Raw genomic sequence first — 15,002 nt, 5'->3', positions numbered from 1 at the left:
CTCCTTGGGTTGAGATGGAACTTCCTGTGTTCTAGCTTGTACCCATTGTTCCTTGTCCTATCACTGGGGTGCCACCACCACCAGCATGTTCATCTTGACACCCACCCCTCAGATATTTATAGATATCGATAAGATCCCCTCTCAGCTTTCTCCTCTCAAGAATAAAGAGCCCCGGTTCTCTCAGTCTTTCTTCATAGGAGAGATGTTCAAGTCCTGCAATCATCCTCATAGCTCTCTGTTGGACTCTCTCCAGTGGATCCCTGATTCTCTTGGACTGGGGAGCCCAAAACTGGACACAGTACTCCAGGTGTGGTCTCACCAGGGCAGAGCAGAGGGCAAAGAAGAAACTCCCATGGTAATCACCAACTTTCAAAAATACTCGTCTTCTAATCCAGTGGCCTATTCAGTGATAGCTGCTTTTTTTTCCATCCCATTCCAACTCCCATTCTTTTTCAGGACAGAATGTTCTTCCTTTCTTCATAAGAAAATAAAGAGAAATAGACGTGTAATAAAGGTGCATTTTGCATTCATACAGATTGCTTGTGGTATGACTAACACATAGTGATGTATGTACCAGGTAGCTTACTGGGTCTGTGCTGGGTAGCTTACTTGTGGTGTAGTATTGTAAAAATACTTACTGTTCACCTGAAAGTTACATCTGCTTACCCTCTACCTACACAAACATCTGAATGGGTCACAGTATTAACAACCTTCCTGTGAAGACCCTGTCTGCCTGTCTTGTCTTTCCATCTATCCGTCTGTCTCCCCTTCCCCTCTCCCTCCAGTTACATAGTTCCTGTTTGATAGCTTTCTAAGTACGTTACACAGATTTTGTTACAAAACTTACCTTTTCTATCAGTCAGCTAACTGAACTTAGTTCCACTGTATGCTAAGCTATAATAAGGGCAATCCTGCAATCTTGAATGAGCTAAACAGTTAGTAATCACTTTATGGGCATTTCTTTCTAGAAACAATGGAGTTATTTATATGTCTACTCTCTATAACTGCCACTGCCATAGATATTTTATAGTTATTCTGTGACTAGTACATTTCAGGTAAAGGCCTTATTATCTGTATGTGTTAGATATAAGGAAGTTTCTTTTCTGAGTCTTAATTTATAGCTATTTAATGATTTCTTTTAAAAAATTGCATCAAAATTAGGATCCTAACCTAGACAGTATGATAGGGTTGAGACACTGAGTAGAGGGGCAGGAAAACTTCCCTAGACCTACTGGACACACTTTTCTTCATGCACACCAGGATACCTTTAGCCTTTCTTGCCGCAAGGGCACATTGCTGTCCCACGGAGAACTTGCTTTCCACTAGGACTCCAAGGTTTTTCTCCATGGAGCTTGTTATAGGTTGAGAAGAGATAATTCCTTCAGACTACCCAAGAGTCCCAGAGGGCAGAGGGTCCCCAGAGGGTGGACATGGGAAACTGTGATTATTCCATCCCATAATCCTGCATCTCCCTACATAAGCAGAACTCACAGAGTGTTCTTTCTCTTTCTCCCTCCTCTCTGATCCCGCATGCAGCTCCTGTTATCGCTGTGGTTTGTGGGGGGAGTGCAGCTTTTCAGTGCCCTTCTGCAGCCTTCACAGAAAGACAGTTTCTTGCTACGCCACTGGGCTTGTCTTGGTTGGGGGCAGTTTGGCCTACTTGGGGGGAGAGGGGAAGGGAAGTTTTGGCCTGGTTGAGGCCTAGTGAGGCTTGGTAGGCCCAGGTGGAGCATTGGCCGGAGGCTGGTTCCGATCAGTATATATGTTTCCTCTGTGCCTTTGTATCTTTTGTACTTTTGGTTATTGTTGTAAACAGTATTTTCCGTTTAACCACCAGTTCTGTGCGAGTGTTTTTTGTTTACTCCTTTGGGGTAAAACACTTTCTGTCCTTTCGCCCTGGGTGGCTCATGGCTCAAACCAGGACAGAGCTGCTCTCCAGCAGAATGACCTCGTTTGTACTGGCGCCTGCTGTTATTCCTCCCCAGAGGCAGGACTCTGTACTTGTCCTTATTGCACACCAAGTTTGCCTTTTCTCCAGACCTCACTGGATGGCAGCACAGCCTTCCAGTGTGTCACTGTGGGGGTTTGGCCCTGGCTGGCGGCCAGCTGCCCACCAAAGCCGCTCTATCACTCCCCTTCTTAGATGAACAGCGAAGAGGGGAAAACATAACAAAAGACCGGTAATAAGATAGAAGTGATTTAATAATGCATAGCAAAAGCAAACAGAGATGTTATTCTCTATTTCCCATCAGCAGATGGGGGCTGGTCACTCCTGGGAAGCAGGGTTCTACATGTAGCAGTTGCTCTGGAGAACATCCCCCCACTTCCTCCTTTTACTTAGAAGCCAGCTGTGTTCCCTCCCAAGATCTTGCCTACCCCTCAGTGTACTTTTGGGGCAGGGAATTATTGGAAAAGTACAGCCTGGGTGCTCCTTCAGCAGTAGCCAAAACACTGGTGTGTTATCAACACCCAGCTACCGTACTGCAAAACACATTAGAAAGATGCTCTAGACAGAATTAACTCCAGCTCAGCCAAACCTAATACAGTCAGCCAACCCACCCAGTTTTACATCATCAGTGAACTTTCTGAGGGTACACTTAATCCCTGCATCCAGGTCATTGATTAAGATATTGAACAAAACTGGACCCAGTACTGATCCCTGGACTACAGGCCTCCAACTGGACTCTGTGCCACTGATCACAACTCTCTGAACTCTGTTGTTGAGTCGGTTTCCAATCCACCTCACAGTCCAATCATCTAACCCACTTCTCTTGAGTTTACCTACAAGGATGTTACAAGAGAATGTATCAAAAACCTAACTGCTAATTACTGTTTCTTAAGCCCTGCACCAACTTTATTTTTTAGACACCAAAGTTTGCAAAAGGCCAAGGTTGCAAGAAGTATCATCCCATTCTAATGAATTTAAAACACTCACTGATTCATTTGTAGTTCAGCTGAAAGTGCAAATGCAAAGTATCATTATGTTAATAAATAATCACTTGTCTCTTTAAACAGTATATTGGAAGGCATGCTTGTGGTCAGTTCAGAAGCAGCACAATTTGACAGCAAGTAGGAAATTACATTAAGGAGGGGAAGAAAAGAGGGGGAGGACACCCCAGGTGAACTGCTGGAAGTGAGCTTTACCCAACAAGAACCAGCAGAGACAGCAGCATTTTGGCCTCTTTCATGAAATGCATAGTTCCTTCTGTGGGTTAAATGCTGGAATTAAGAAGAAAAGCAGAAGTGTGTGCATGTTGGGTGTATATAGTTTTAAACGCATTATCTTCAAGGCTCTCTTAAAAAGGTTTCTCCTTTTGAAGCAGTAAGAGAAAAAAAATCATTCTTTCTTCTTATTACAGCCTTGCCATTAAAAAAAAAAAGTCTCCAAAACACAAGTTCCAGACTGAGGTAGCCTGGTTATTGTTGGGGGTGTGGGGGGGAATTTCAGCTCACACTGAAAGCAAATGAAAGCTGTATTTACAAGCAGATCTACAATCTATGATGAAATGCAATGAATATGTACAAATATACAAAATTCACAACATTTACAAATACATACAATCAACAGAAAAGCACAACCAAGCTCCCTTTGCTTCCCCCCAAAGGGGACCTTTCCCAAGGGGCCTTCCCCCCCAGATCCCCCTGGCAGAAAGCAGAGTTAGCTAAAAGCAAAGAGGCTGTTAAGTTAGCTCGTCAAGGTCAGTCAGAGTGTTATCTCCAGCCAGAAGAGAAGAAGAAGCAGCAGCCAGACAGCCCAGCAAGTAAGCAAACTCCCCACTCCGACAGCAGGCTGCCCCAGCTTTGTTTTGAGAAGTGGCTCTTAAACATTTCTATCTATCCAATGGAAGTGTTTAGAACAATCATTATTTTGGTTTCTTACACCCAATAGTGACTTATTTACATTCTTTAGCTTTCTCTGCTTGAACTTTGCAAAGAAAAATTAAAAAGACAGTTTCAAACCATCACAAGTGAGAACCTTTTCATTGACAAGTAAACACAGGAATGAGGAAGTACTTATAGTATTTATTTTGAGAAAAACTATCAATAGAATTATACATGTCTTTCATCTTCTGATCTATCAAACATAAATCCAAAATTTACAAACAAGTAAAAATATATACAAATTAAGAATCTCTTAACATTTTTAACTACATTTATGTTTGCCTAATTAATTAGAAAAGTGGACCTACAACACAATTAGATACTGTGTAACTGAATCATACATGAATATATCATTTACATAAATTGTAAGAATCTACTCTTCATACATGTAAAATGACTATGTGCTAACAGTGAAGATCTGTTACTACTTGACTGTATTACTACCATCACTATAGGCCTTAGTATTATTACTGCACTTTTCATTTCAAAATTACCTCAAACACCTGAGAAATGCAAATGCATACAAATCCCATGTGGACTTCATAAATCTGCAGAAACAGATGGGCACATGCTGAAGGCAGTGGGAGAGCAAGTCAGGGAGCACAAGATAGGGAGGTTCAGAGGGAGATGCAGAGAGAGGGCCAGAGGCAGAGGGCCAGAGTCAACAGAAACAGAGAGAGACAGGGAGAGAGGCAGAGTGGGGCAGACAGAGTCAGAGTGGAGAAGACAAGCACAAGGAGCTGAAGAGCATGGCAGACTCTGAGAGAGAGATCAAGGCAGTGCAGCAGGCAGTGATGGACCAAGGGAAAACAGGAATGCATGCATACAGCAGGGAGAGCAGGCATGGCAGAGGGGAAGAACAGAAGCAGCAGGCAGTGGTGGCATAGGTGACAGCACGCACGCAAGAGCAAGCACTTGTGCAGCAGAGAGAGCACGCACGCCGCAAGGAGAGACTGCATGCAGCAGAGAATGAGGGCACATGCCAGGAAGTGCAACAAAAAGAGAGTGAGACAAATACAGACAACTGAAAGTGAAATCTTATCCATCTGAAGCCCACCTGGAGGAGAAAAAGCATACCACATCTGTACAGTATCTTTCAAAAGTAAGGGAGAGCCTAACAGTGAAAAATACAGACTTAACATACTGAAGTTATAACAAGGTTATAACAAACAAAAAAAATTTCTTAATATGCAAGAGATTTTCAACAGTCAGGTGATTATATCTCATGTGAAGAGCAGCACACAAGAAACATTTTCTCTCAAGACCTTTAAGTGCTGGCAAATAGCCGTACACATATCTGCAATCTAGATAGCCAGAAGCCTGCCTATAATCTCATCATCATATCTGCTTTTCTCATACACCACATAAATGCATTAAATATTTACATCCTCATTAAAGCCACTCAAAAACTTGCCTGTTTAGATTCTCCAATTCATATAAACCCTGTGAAATAGTAACACAAGTTCATCCATGAGTATTGGTTCCCTCCCAAACCACCTTTCTTTAGCAACCGGATATTAGTGAAGGAAGATCACCATGCCACATACTGACCAAAAGCAGCCACCACAAATTAATAGGGCCAATTAATAAAATACGCAAATGGAGACTTTGAAGACAGAGGTCATGGTAGTTCCCATGACACAGAAAATTATTACTCTTTCCCTAATTGCACATCTGCAGGCAGCTACCACATGTGAACATCAGAGACTGTCTGATCACACAGCCATATGCATGTCTTTCACACAAGCAGCAAATGTGATTCTGACAACCGCAGATAGTTTTTCACTGACAATGCCTGAATAAAATCTGTTACTTGTGTGTATTAGAACATCTGACACATCCTCCTCTACTTTGTTTAAACAACTTCTGTACCTTCTGTAAAACCAATCTGCATCCACAGATACAAAGCATTACCTATGTACACTGGGCAAAACCACTGACTTATCTGGTTAGCCTTTCTCTTTTGGGGAATCTTGCACTTTCGCATCAAGTACGCATTGTACGTCCCACTCCTACTGCAAAACTAGTCTGAGGTACCTAAATCTGTTTCAAGAAGTTTCTTTCATACCCTTCTGTGTCTACATCGTGAAACAGAGGAAATTTATTATGAGAGCATACCAATACTTAATTATGTATACATTTAAACATTTAAACCTTAACTGATTTATTTGGGGACTTTATGTGCTCATTTTTAGGTCAGATTGCTTGCATGGATATTAATTACATATTTAATGTAAAAGTACTTGAGATAATTCAGAATTAATCTTCTGAATGACCACTTTTTCTGTGAGACAAAAACCTGTTTCAGAAAAGGAGTTAAGAGAACATTACCCTTTTCCTAAAAGTGTAGTTCAACTACATTTTGTACTTTACAAAGAGTTGATAACCTCTACTCATTAATTTAAATAGTCATCAGCCAAGAAAGACTACCAGGAATTAGGAATGTCAAATTATGCCAGTTGCTCATTTTCACCCTATAGCCTGTATTTATTGGAGGCTTCACACATGGTTCCACTCTGTCTTCAGCTGGAACACTCAGGCATGGCCAGAAACTCACACCTTAAATCCTGTTCTCACATGTTTCAGAAGCTTGAAAATAACACTTTATTTTCCACTTTCAACCTTAACTAAGTAACAAATAGTAGAACTTTGTGACATACCATGTTTCACAGCAATTAAATGCCAGGCAAGAGTGTTTCAAAGCTATAGCAATCGTATCATTTTCATTTTTCCAAGATAGTGCACTTTTTTCATTACTTAACCATCTCAAATGACATTTTTCAAACTATTACAGCATTTCTTCTTAGAGTTTCCAAGAATTTAACAAATGTACAAATTAAGTCATACTTTCATTACATGCATGAGGCTTTAGAAGACACTCAGTTCAAGGAAATTCTTGTTAAAGAACTTCCATTTCAACCTATTAAGTAATTTTGCAAAGCAAGAGCCATTACATAAATGCAAGCTTTGGAGAAGATACACAGGACTTTGTGTCCCAAATATTCATTTCTTTATCTAAAGTTCTATCACCAGAGTGTACAACACATTCTTTAAAAGATGCATACCATTTCCTGTACAGCTTAACAATTATTTCATTCGGGAATGAGAGGGGGTTTATTTGTGTCTTTGATCACCCCTGTAAGCGTTCATAGTATTTGAATGTTTCATCCATTTGCTAGAAAAAAAAAACCTTTCTGGGTCTGCAAGATAATTAATTAAGTATGCCCTAAGAAAGAAAATCTCTCATAGCATAGCTCACAGTCAGGCAACTTAGGTTTACTATGTCAGTCTTCCTTTGCACTAGGTCTCCTGTTTAAAAAAGCGTATTTTTCCCAGGAATCATTCATAATAGAGACTTCTATACTGCAAATGACAAGAAATATAGATTCCTAATGCTGCTGAATACATCAAGTAAACTAAGGATATCAGCTTCTATTCAAAACATCTTTTAAGAACCACTTGTCTCAAAAAAAAAAAAAGATAGATACATATGCATTACACATAAAAACATGCAACCTATTTTTTACTTCATCTTCATATGAAGAAAGAGTGATACAGACTGAACCAACACACATAAAATTATTCATTCCTGACTCCAGCCACCTACTATGACTTGGATGAAAGGATAATATAAATGAACAGTGCAGTCTTCTGTAAGTCCTCAACGGTTCTGATAGCCAGTGTCTCAACCCTATCATACTGTCTAGGTTAGGATCCTAATTTTGATGCAATTTTTTAAAAGAAATCATTAAATAGCTATAAATTAAGACTCAGAAAAGAAACTTCCTTATATCTAACACATACAGATAATAAGGCCTTTACCTGAAATGTACTAGTCACAGAATAACTATAAAATATCTATGGCAGTGGCAGTTATAGAGAGTAGACATATAAATAACTCCATTGTTTCTAGAAAGAAATGCCCATAAAGTGATTACTAACTGTTTAGCTCATTCAAGATTGCAGGATTGCCCTTATTATAGCTTAGCATACAGTGGAACTAAGTTCAGTTAGCTGACTGATAGAAAAGGTAAGTTTTGTAACAAAATCTGTGTAACGTACTTAGAAAGCTATCAAACAGGAACTATGTAACTGGAGGGAGAGGGGAAGGGGAGACAGACGGATAGATGGAAAGACAAGACAGGCAGACAGGGTCTTCACAGGAAGGTTGTTAATACTGTGACCCATTCAGATGTTTGTGTAGGTAGAGGGTAAGCAGATGTAACTTTCAGGTGAACAGTAAGTATTTTTACAATACTACACCACAAGTAAGCTACCCAGCACAGACCCAGTAAGCTACCTGGTACATACATCACTATGTGTTAGTCATACCACAAGCAATCTGTATGAATGCAAAATGCACCTTTATTACACGTCTATTTCTCTTTATTTTCTTATGAAGAAAGGAAGAACATTCTGTCCTGAAAAAGAATGGGAGTTGGAATGGGATGGAAAAAAAAGCAGCTATCACTGAATAGGCCACTGGATTAGAAGACGAGTATTTTTGAAAGTTGGTGATTACCATGGGAGTTTCTTCTTTGCCCTCTGCTCTGCCCTGGTGAGACCACACCTGGAGTACTGTGTCCAGTTTTGGGCTCCCCAGTCCAAGAGAATCAGGGATCCACTGGAGAGAGTCCAACAGAGAGCTATGAGGATGATTGCAGGACTTGAACATCTCTCCTATGAAGAAAGACTGAGAGAACCGGGGCTCTTTATTCTTGAGAGGAGAAAGCTGAGAGGGGATCTTATCGATATCTATAAATATCTGAGGGGTGGGTGTCAAGATGAACATGCTGGTGGTGGTGGCACCCCAGTGATAGGACAAGGAACAATGGGTATAAGCTAGAACACAGGAAGTTCCACCTCAACCCAAGGAGACACTTCTTTATGATGAGGGTGGTGGAGCACTGGAGCAGGCTGCCCAGAAAGGTTGTGGAGTCTCCTTCCCTGAAGGCTCAAAATCCGCCTGGATACATTACTGTGCAGCCTGCCCTACGTGATCCTTCCTTTCACATAGAGGTTGGACCTGATCTTCTCTGGAGGTCCCTTCCAACCCCTAACATCCTGTGATTCTGTGGAACCTTATACACAGCCTTAAAAGTGATCATCACTGCACTGGGAAATATTTCGAACTCTATCCTCTTCTAGATACAGCTGTGTTCACTCAAATTCATGGGAATCTCGAGGTGTAACATATTACTACTTTATTATGGAAACATGGTAATACACACGTAATTTACATCTTTATCCTATTGAAACACATGCATGCAAGAGGGCAATGAATAACATTCAGCCTAGAACCTCCTTCTTCCATGTTTGATTTTGTGACCCTGTTCCTGTAATGACATATTTCATCTAGAATAGAAAACCTACAATAAATTATAAAGGATTACTACAGGAATGTACACACACTATGTAATACTTGCATTGTCTGACTTCCTTTCACTTCACATAACTACCTTTTATCTCTCTGGTTCACATAAAAGAGCATAACAATTCTCTCATTTAGAAAACAAAATATTCTGCTTTTCACAATAATGTATAACAAGAATGAAGTCATTGGGCACAGCTATAAGGCCTAAGGGATAGTTTGTGTATAAGACATAACAAGGAGCCATTGCACAGAATCTGTTTTCAGATACAAACATATTCATTTCATTTCTCTTTTTTCTCCCAGTGTTTCCTCCTAAACTTGTCTTTTCAAAATTAGCATTCTGAAACATACAAGTCTTTAAGGCTGCATGTATCCCAAACACCAGTTTCTTTTGACTCAGAAATGCTCAAAAATCACAATTACTTCTAAATCAGAAAATCGGATACTGATTAAGAAGCTGCATAAAAGTCTTGCCTTTTTTTTTTTTTCCTAAGTTATTTGTCTTGCTTATATTAAGGGGAAATAGGGGGCAGGGAAGGGATGAAGCAAGGAGTAAAGAGGACAGAGTGGTATGAATCTTCACATATAGCATTTGTATTTTTCAATGGTCATGTTCCTGTCAGTTATGTAACATTATAACTACAAAATTAAAAGTTCACATCATCTTCAAAATACCACATTCAAGTGTATGTATGGACATTATTTATCTTTTTAACTGTTGACTGAAATACTTTTGTAGCTTTTTGTTCTCAGCATTCAGAGCAGTCTAGCTTCTTGCTCTATCTTAGACACAAAAAAGGAAAAAAAGAAACTATTATTTTAGACTCTAACCTGAAATGCTACAGCCTCTGGCCTGCCTTTCAGCCCCTCCACTGCTAAGGTCTCTAGGTGCAGTTTGGGTAGCTGCAGGGTGAAGTCATTCCTGGTTGCTGCAGTCCGTGACAGCAAGGTCTGATCTCTGACCTAAAGGGAAAAAAAAGAGCATCAATGGTAATTCCCCTTCAGACACATTAACTGGGATGAACTGGGTCCCCTTGAGCCCACTGAGTGGACTTGCATTGATCGCTGGACCTGAAATCTATGAATAAATTTAGGACTAATTGATTTTTCGTTGCAAATAAATCTCTAATTCAGAGTGCTGGGAGAGAATGTTAAGAAGAAAAAGCATCTTCCACTGGTCTGAAATGAGAAGGAAAGAAGAAACACCATGGGCTGACAAAGCTTCCATGTATGTACATTTCACAGATCTGACCCCTGTAAAAATCTTGTAAGAAATAGTAATTGTCCTTCTGACACAAGCAAGTATCAGCTATGAGATTGGAATCACACAAACAAGAAGCTGGCATACGAATTCTTCCTGCTGAAAGGAGATCGTATCAGTCCTCCATAATAAGGTCCATTTAATATCAGTTCATTAAACCCCAGATTAAATTGAATAATCCTTAAATAAAGAAAAAACAAACCAACCTGTACCTCTGCAGTTAACAGGAGAAAAAGACACAACCCACCCTACCATCAGATTGTTTATTGAGAAAAAGAGTAGTGGGCATTAACCGACTTGTACACAGTGCCTAACGCTGCCGGTTTGGAGCGAGCGATCCAACACCTGCACAGAACGGGCGGCGAGGCTCTGGGCGGGCGCCCGGGGCAGCCGAGCAGGACTGCGCCGGCAGAGGCCCCCTGCCGCGCTCGGCCACAGGCCCTTGGTGCCACAGCGCCGCCTGCTGACCACGCGAGAAACCGTCTGCCACTGAGGGCGCGCGCGGCGCAGGTCAGCGCGGCAGAGCGCGCGGCCAAGTCGGCCGGCGCGACGCAGCTCGCCATCGCTGCGCGCTTCCGCACGCGCTGCCGGCACGCGCGGGAGACCGCACGTGTTTCGCAGGTAACGCCCGCCCGCGCGCCGCTTGCAGTCACACAGCGCGTGCTGCCAGACGGCCCGGTCTCAGTCGACTCCGCACGAAAGGTACCACGGCCACCGCCGGGAGGTACCCGCACTCGGATTAGGCTGTACCGCAGATGGGTAGACACGCTAACGGATATACATGACTGCAAATTAATGGATGAAATACATTAATTTTGCACCGACTGTATCTGCTGAGTAGCAATAGCTAGCACTGCAAAAATAATTGACCATCTTTTGCAATAGACAGTTTGATAGTAAAATATATACTAAATATACATAAATCAATACATACACTATTTACTAAATACTATCTATAATACAGCTCAGGGTTTTAGAGCTTCACTTGCCCAGAAGAACTCACAAAACAGGAATTAAAACATACATTCATTCATTTTAAATTCCAGATTTATTTCTTGTAACCACTTACAAAATCAGATTTTTTTGCAAAATGCTGATTATGAATTAACACAGATCAGACCTGCCTTTGAAATCTGTTCTGATTCAAAGAACTATGCGTGTGTAAATCCACTGATACAAGGAAGAAAATATTTTATTTTATTTTATTCGTTGCTCTTTTCTGTGGGAATAGGGAGTCCTGTATTTCCCAAGTTGACCTAAAGAATTCCCGTCAATACCTGTGGCTACCAAACATATGCACTGTGATGCAATTTTTATAAGAGGAAAGGTCCTCTACACATGTGGGGTTTTGTTTTGGGTTGGGTTGGGGTTTTTGGGTTGGTTTTTTTTTTTTTTGCACACAGTGCACTAGGTTCAGGATATACAGTCCTGTGAAACAAACATACTCTCTAGAGTGTTCTGTCAGCATGTGTAATTCCACTCAGATGTTAACCTTGCTGAATATAACAAAATGCATTACTTCAAACACAAATATGTATATATTTATATACACATATAGATACACACATACACACACACCCCTCACATGCACACACTTGATGTACCTTTTTACAGTTTATATATCTCAACTTTTCAGTGTATTTGCTGCCAGTATACACACAGATAAAAGAAAAAATTAATGTGGATTAAGGTACTCAGAATTTATCAACATCAAACCACCAGTGTTTTGCCTTCTACCCTTCTGAACCGTAGTCAATAGATCTAAATATTTTACTGCACCCTGGCCAATTCATTGTTTGATGTTTAAAAACTCACCCAGAATCAAAGAAAATTTATTAAATTTCAGCCCCCAAATGAGATACTATTAGCTTTGAAAGTCAAGTTTAACTGCGATATTGATGATTCTCTTTTTTCTGTGACAAAATTCACAAGGGAAATCCCTATGTCAAAGTACAAAAGCAGACTGCTAATACTAGGGGAAAAAAAACAATGTATAAGCAATGTAGGTATAATACACACACAATACAGACAGTGTAAGTCCTTTTAACCATATTAGTTTCAAACTCTCCATTTCAGAGTGGGGCCTGACACCCACTGAACAATAAAAAGCCAATACTTTTAAATGGCTGAATTGTTATAAACAAATGGCATTAATATGACTGAAGCAGAAAACTACCTATTAGGTCCTTAAAGAGCTTAATGGTAAGAAGATTCACAACTGAAAAAACACCAAAACTTTTTGTGTTTGTAAATACTTAGACCATAGAGATTGAATCTCATTAACAACAGGCATACTGAGACAAAAAATTAAGCCAATTTTTCTTTGAAAAATACCCACAAAAGTATAGGGAAAACTGTAACAAAAGACTGGGCATATACTGTACAAATTTTCATTATATTGCTTCACTAAAAGTGAATCTAAGTCTTCAAGTTATCTTCCTATTCAAGGAATGGAAGGTTATAATGGCCATGCCTGCATAGGAATCATGCTGCATAGGCTGTACCTATATGAAATCTTAGTTAACTAATTTTGTCACTTACTGGCTATTTGCTTTTTGAGAAAGATAGTGAGAGGAGTTGGGAGACTGATGTATTTCCTCACTCTCTCAGGAAGTAAACACAGTACTCAAACATACACATTATAGAATTACCAGGCAAAGGTAAAACTGATAATTTTATTTTTAAAAAATATTTGTCACTTGGCAGGGAGGAGATCCATCCCATAAAGTCAAGCTTTACAATGCAAGCTTCACAGCTTGTCTTTATTTAATGACCCTTTTTTTTCCTCCACATGAAACCTAAAGCAATCCTATTTTATCTGAGAGGTCTCCTTAGGCTAGAGATCTAATCTTATAATCTAAAATTCCTAATCAGCTAACTAGGCTTATTGCAATAATTAAAAATGTCTAAAACCATTTCCACTTCCCTATACTCATAAACTGATACAGAGAAAAAGAAAAAAATGTATCATATACAATGTGAGTAAAGATTTTGGATGCTTCAGATTTTGGTAAAATTAATTTTGGCTGAGACCATGAAAAGTTAAAGGAGCGATTTCATATGGAGTATACTAAGTACTGTGACAGCCAGCTTCTAAGTATGATCATTGGATTTCAGTTTAGACTTTACTTAAAGGCTGACTGAAAACAGACAAAATCACAAACAGATCCACACAACTCTACTACAGTACTCAAAAAATTTTAAAACAAAGTAGCATAGTGACTTATGATAGTATATACCTTTAATTAAGAGAGCAACATAGAAGACAACACTCTGGCCACTCAATTTAAAATCAAGAAAGTACTGATGAGTTCAGATCAAAGCTGAAACTGAGTAATAAACTGAAGTTACATTATTGACTGAACCAAGGTGTAGAATTTGATAGACTAATTCTAATGTCTAAAAAACTTATTAAAATTCTCTGCTGACCAGAGATAACAATAACTTTGTCTACAATCCACTTCTGTGCTCACATCTTTGTTCTCTCTCTGCACAATTTGAGCTCATATGTCCAGTTATGCTGCTAGAGGCTCAATACTAAATGCTAGCAAGTTTAAACGATATTAGGATGTGCTTACTCCTCTGTAGTATCTTTGCTCCAGTTGCCATCTAATGCAATGAACCTGAAGTTTTAGTTCCTCATTTGGGACCTAATTTAATGTTTTCTTATGATCACAGGATCATAGGATGTCAGGGGTTGGAAGGGACCTAAGGAGATCATTGAGTTCAACTCCCCTGCCAGAGCAGGACCAGACATGAGGCTCAGGTTACAGAGGAACACATGCAGACAGGCCTTGAAAGTCTCCAGAGAAGGACACTCCACAACTTCTCTGGGGAACCTGTTCCAGTGGTCTGTGACCCTTACAGTAAAGAACTTCCCCCTTGTGTTGAGGTGAAACCACCTGTGCTGCAGCTTACATCCACTGCTCCTTGTCCTGTCGCAGAGAGTGAGAAGATCCTGTCCCCTCCCTCCTGACACCCAGCCCTCAGATATTTATAAATATTAAATCCCCTCTAAGTCTTCTCTTCTCCAGACTAAAAAGCCCCATCTCCCTCAGCCTCTCCTCATAAGGCACGTGCTCCAGTGCCCTAATCATCCTCACAGCCCTCCGCTAGACCCTCTCCAGCAGATCCCTGTCCCTCCTAAACCGGGGAGCCCAAAACTGAATGCAGTACTCAAGATGAGGTCTCACCAGGGCAGAGTAGAGGGGGAGGAGAACCTCCCTTGATCTGCTGGACATACTCCTCTTAATGCACCCCAGGATCCCATTGGCCTTCTTGGCCACAAGAGCACATTGCTGTCCCATGGATAACTTGTTATCTACCAGGACTCCCAAGTCCCTCTCCACAGGGCTGCTCTCCAGGAGATCACCTCCCAACCTGTACTGGTGCAGTTTATTACTCCTCCTCAGGTGCAGGACTCTGCACTTGTCCTTGTTGAACCTCATTTAGTTCCTCTGTGCCCAGCTCTCCAGTCTGTCCAAG

General features: G+C 40.5%; 1 protein-coding gene across 1 annotated transcript in view; it reads right to left on the bottom strand.

Moving 5' to 3' along the window:
- Nucleotides 1-15,002, bottom strand: part of CCDC171 (coiled-coil domain containing 171) — a 148,956-nt gene that overhangs the window by 19,954 nt on the left and 114,000 nt on the right. Inside the window, 1 exon segment of the mRNA XM_054397577.1 lies at nucleotides 10,088-10,219. Within this exon segment, the coding sequence (XP_054253552.1) occupies nucleotides 10,088-10,219 (132 nt within the window).

Source organism: Indicator indicator, chromosome Z, assembly GCF_027791375.1.
Source record: "Indicator indicator isolate 239-I01 chromosome Z, UM_Iind_1.1, whole genome shotgun sequence".
Taxonomy (NCBI): Eukaryota; Metazoa; Chordata; class Aves; order Piciformes; family Indicatoridae; genus Indicator; species Indicator indicator.
The sequence above is the reverse complement of the archived record's forward strand: the minus strand, read 5'-3'. Positions and strand labels throughout refer to the sequence as shown.